The sequence below is a fragment of the Macrobrachium nipponense genome, chromosome 1 (assembly GCF_015104395.2).
Source record: "Macrobrachium nipponense isolate FS-2020 chromosome 1, ASM1510439v2, whole genome shotgun sequence".
Classification (NCBI taxonomy): domain Eukaryota; kingdom Metazoa; phylum Arthropoda; class Malacostraca; order Decapoda; family Palaemonidae; genus Macrobrachium; species Macrobrachium nipponense.
Genome location: NC_087200.1, coordinates 30018497 through 30021870, shown reverse-complemented (window position 1 = coordinate 30021870; position 3374 = coordinate 30018497). Strand labels below are relative to the sequence as shown.

At 37.7% G+C, this 3374-nt stretch overlaps 1 protein-coding gene across 1 annotated transcript in view; it reads left to right on the top strand.

Moving 5' to 3' along the window:
* The window catches only part of LOC135219205 (hemolymph clottable protein-like), a gene marked incomplete in the record, with an annotated part of 36187 nt that extends 33023 nt beyond the window's left edge, over window positions 1–3164 (top strand). Inside the window, 3 exon segments of the mRNA XM_064255764.1 lie at window positions 268–514; window positions 1485–1612; window positions 2656–3164. Coding sequence (XP_064111834.1) covers window positions 268–514; window positions 1485–1612; window positions 2656–2760 — 480 coding nt within the window.
* Window positions 3165–3374: the final 210 nt, after the last annotated feature.

Sequence of the window (3374 nt, the reverse complement as noted above, 5' to 3'; positions counted from 1 at the left end):
TAATAATAATAATAATAATAATAATAATAATAATAATAATAATAATAATAATAATAATAATAATATATAATAATAATAATAATAATTTAATGTTGCAGTGCAGAACCAGTAAACCGCTCTGCTGTTAATTATTTCCTTTCATAAAATCTCATACTTCTCAAATTTAGGAATTCTGGCAGTTGGTTCATGTCTGTACCAGCCAAAGGAATATTTTTTTTTCTTTTTCTTTTTGTAACTGCGAAGTCAAATCTCTAATTTCCCCTTCAGGAGGACGAATTCTTCAGATCGAAGCTCGGTGGTCTGTGCGGTAACTTCGACGGAGAGAGGTCCCAAGATCTGATAGGTCCCAAGGGCTGCGTTTACACGAACCCGGACCTCTTCGTGAAGGCCTGGACAACTCCTGGGGAAGGATGCAGTGGTTTCAACTACCTGGGCAAGAAGCGGCCTGTGGAAGCCTACCAGGGGGCTTGCCCTACCGTGTCTCATCCTCCAACTGGGCTCACCTACCCTGATAGTAAGCACTGTGATGGCTGTCTTGAATAGAAACAGTGAACTGAGACATGAATACAGTAAGACTATGAAAAGTAATAATCAACACACACTCATATGTGGAACAGAAATAAACTCTTTGGTTTGCTAGGCAGCAGTAAGCCCGCCCAGGTGAAAGCCTTAGGTACAGTGGAACTTAGGTTCCAATTTGCGTGCTCCAGTTGTTAGCGCCCTTTCTCTTCAGTTGAAAGACCTATGTTCTATCCCGATGTGAGTCAGAAAGTTAGACTATGAACAAAATGCTCGTATTTCTCATACTCACAGTTCTGTTTCTTTGAACGTTAGCACCAGGATGAAACAATTTAAAAAATATGAATTATCAGCATTATTTCGTCTTTTCGAAGGTGAGCGAATCAAGATTATAAATTGCATCTTTCTATGCGTTATATATCAAGTAAGATGCAATTTACAATTAAATCCCCTTTTAAAGTTAGGATGGTAGTGTATGGAGGTGACAAATGATAAACGAAATATTCATGTACCTAACATCGAATCAACTTGACGAGTGTTTTTCCTTCCATAATCAACTATTACAATAGAAACCCGAACTTTTAATAGAAAAAGATTTCGAATGTAGCCTTTTGCTACTTGCGGGATGCTCTAGGCCTAACTGAGTTCGTACTGGGTGTCTTCCATTTGTCACTACTTTCAAATCAAATCAGGTAACAATACCCCACTTCTCTGCGTCTTGTCCTCGTTTCTGTTGTTGCTGTCTTAGATCGAGGCAGCCTTGTTTTGGCACGCGCCCTTGCTCCCAGAATAGTCAATAACATTGTTCTCACAAAAGTTACTCCTAATCTTTCACGGTCTGTGTGTCCTTGTGGTACCCAGCTGTACCAAGAACGTATTTGTATAGCCTACTTTGAAGTACATCAGCGTTCCGATTTACCTTTCCAACGAAACTGACAGTAGAGTTTTTATTCCCTCTTTTCCAGTAATCGCAGACCCGTGCACTACTTGGAATTACATCGAGAAGGTCGTTGGAGACAGGAAATGCAGGTCTTTGGCCCCTGTGCCCCAGTGTGAATCTGGTTGTCATCCTGCTCACAGAGAAACAATTCAAGTAAGCACTGCTGTCATTTTTCTATTTATTAAATTCAACAGCCTTCTTTAGATTTATTTTCACCTATCTTAACACGAGGTAATTGTTCTTCAGATTCTTCTCGTAATGAAAAATGACATTTTCTCTGATACTCTCAGACTGACTTAACGTTTTCATTAAGATATAGACCCGAACGTCTAATTTATTGGGGAAGTTGCTCAGATTTCTAGTTAACCTAAGACTTTCTTGGGTGACGTAGACACTAGCATACCCTTCGATGAGATATATAACAATGAACTAGCTTAAAGGCACAAGTATTGCAACTTGAGTGAAAATAAAACCGTTAACTCCCAGAGTTTATAGTATATTTTGTTTATTTAGTGGGATTATAGTTTGGTGAGTATTCCAGAGTAAAGCAGTTTATCGGGATTAACGTATAAGTTACATATTTTCCAGAAACAGACGTATTTGAATGCAACAGGAGTAGTAATAGAATACATTCAATAACACAGTCTTAGCTTTTCATTAAGAGACATAAGGCTTAAGGCTAATAAGATTTGCCATTACTAAAGATTTGCTGTTGTATACGACTGATTCAATCCATTTTGTTACAATAATTAACTTGGTTTAGTAATATGTTTCCAATTTGCTTACGCATGGCATTTTGGTAAATTGTGTTTGTCATTAACAAGGATTACCAGCTTTGGAAATTATAAAGATATAAATATACAAATATGTACTTGATGCTTCTGTTGGAAAAGTTGAAAAGGTTTGATTACGAATGCGTTGTGCATAAACCATTATACTGTTTGCTATGAATTATTACATACTCAAAAAGCCCGTTTCACCGGGTGTCTCTGGGTTCCAGACTTGGAAATTGTGAATTTCCTTTTTTACCTTGAAATTACATTTCAGCCTTCTCAGAAGGCTGAAATGTAATTTCAAGGTAAAAAGGGACTGGAAGTTACTCCAATACGTTTATTCCATTCTACCTTATCATCACTTAGACCTTGTTTGGCTGTTCACAGTGCTGAAAATATATTTACTGTTATTTTCATTTCCAGGTCAAATACGACTGTGAACTGGTACCAGAGGCGAAGGACTGCGCTCCCAAGTGCTACCTAGACACAATGGAAACAGTGGTCGAGCCCTACTGCGTCAGAGGTTAAGTAGGAGAGCTGATGGGGAAAAGGACCTACGTAGCGTCTCGCCATAGGTCATTACGCCACTTGAATTATGCTATAAACTTCCGTCGTCCCAAACTTTCATTCCTCTTCCTTTTCTCTTTCGTTTTGACGCATCCTTCGTTTCATTTATTTGTCCGTGAAGTGAATATCTTTCCGTAACTTTCCATGTCCTCCCCATTTCTTCCCTGTCTGCTGAATTCATAGCCACCTCTTCTCAAGTTTTTAGTTACTACAATAGCGATGTGAAAAACAAAATATCAAGAACATTACAAGTGGTGGACAATGTGATATGTTTTTGTGATCGTTGCGTTCTTTAGCTTTTGCTCAAGTTTAAGCAAAGAATTGTCTGCTCACCTAACAATAAAGACAACTTTCTAAAAAAAAAATTGTTTTATTCTACAGCTTGCTAAAGGAAATAAATTTCCAGGGCCCATTTCACTTATTCATAAGTAAATGATATTTTATTCTACAGCTTGCTTAAGGAAATAAATTTCCAGGGCCCATTTCACTTATTCATAGGTGAATGATATTTCATTCTACAGCTTGCTAAAAGAAATAAATTTCCAAGGCCCATTTCACTTATTCATAGGTCAATG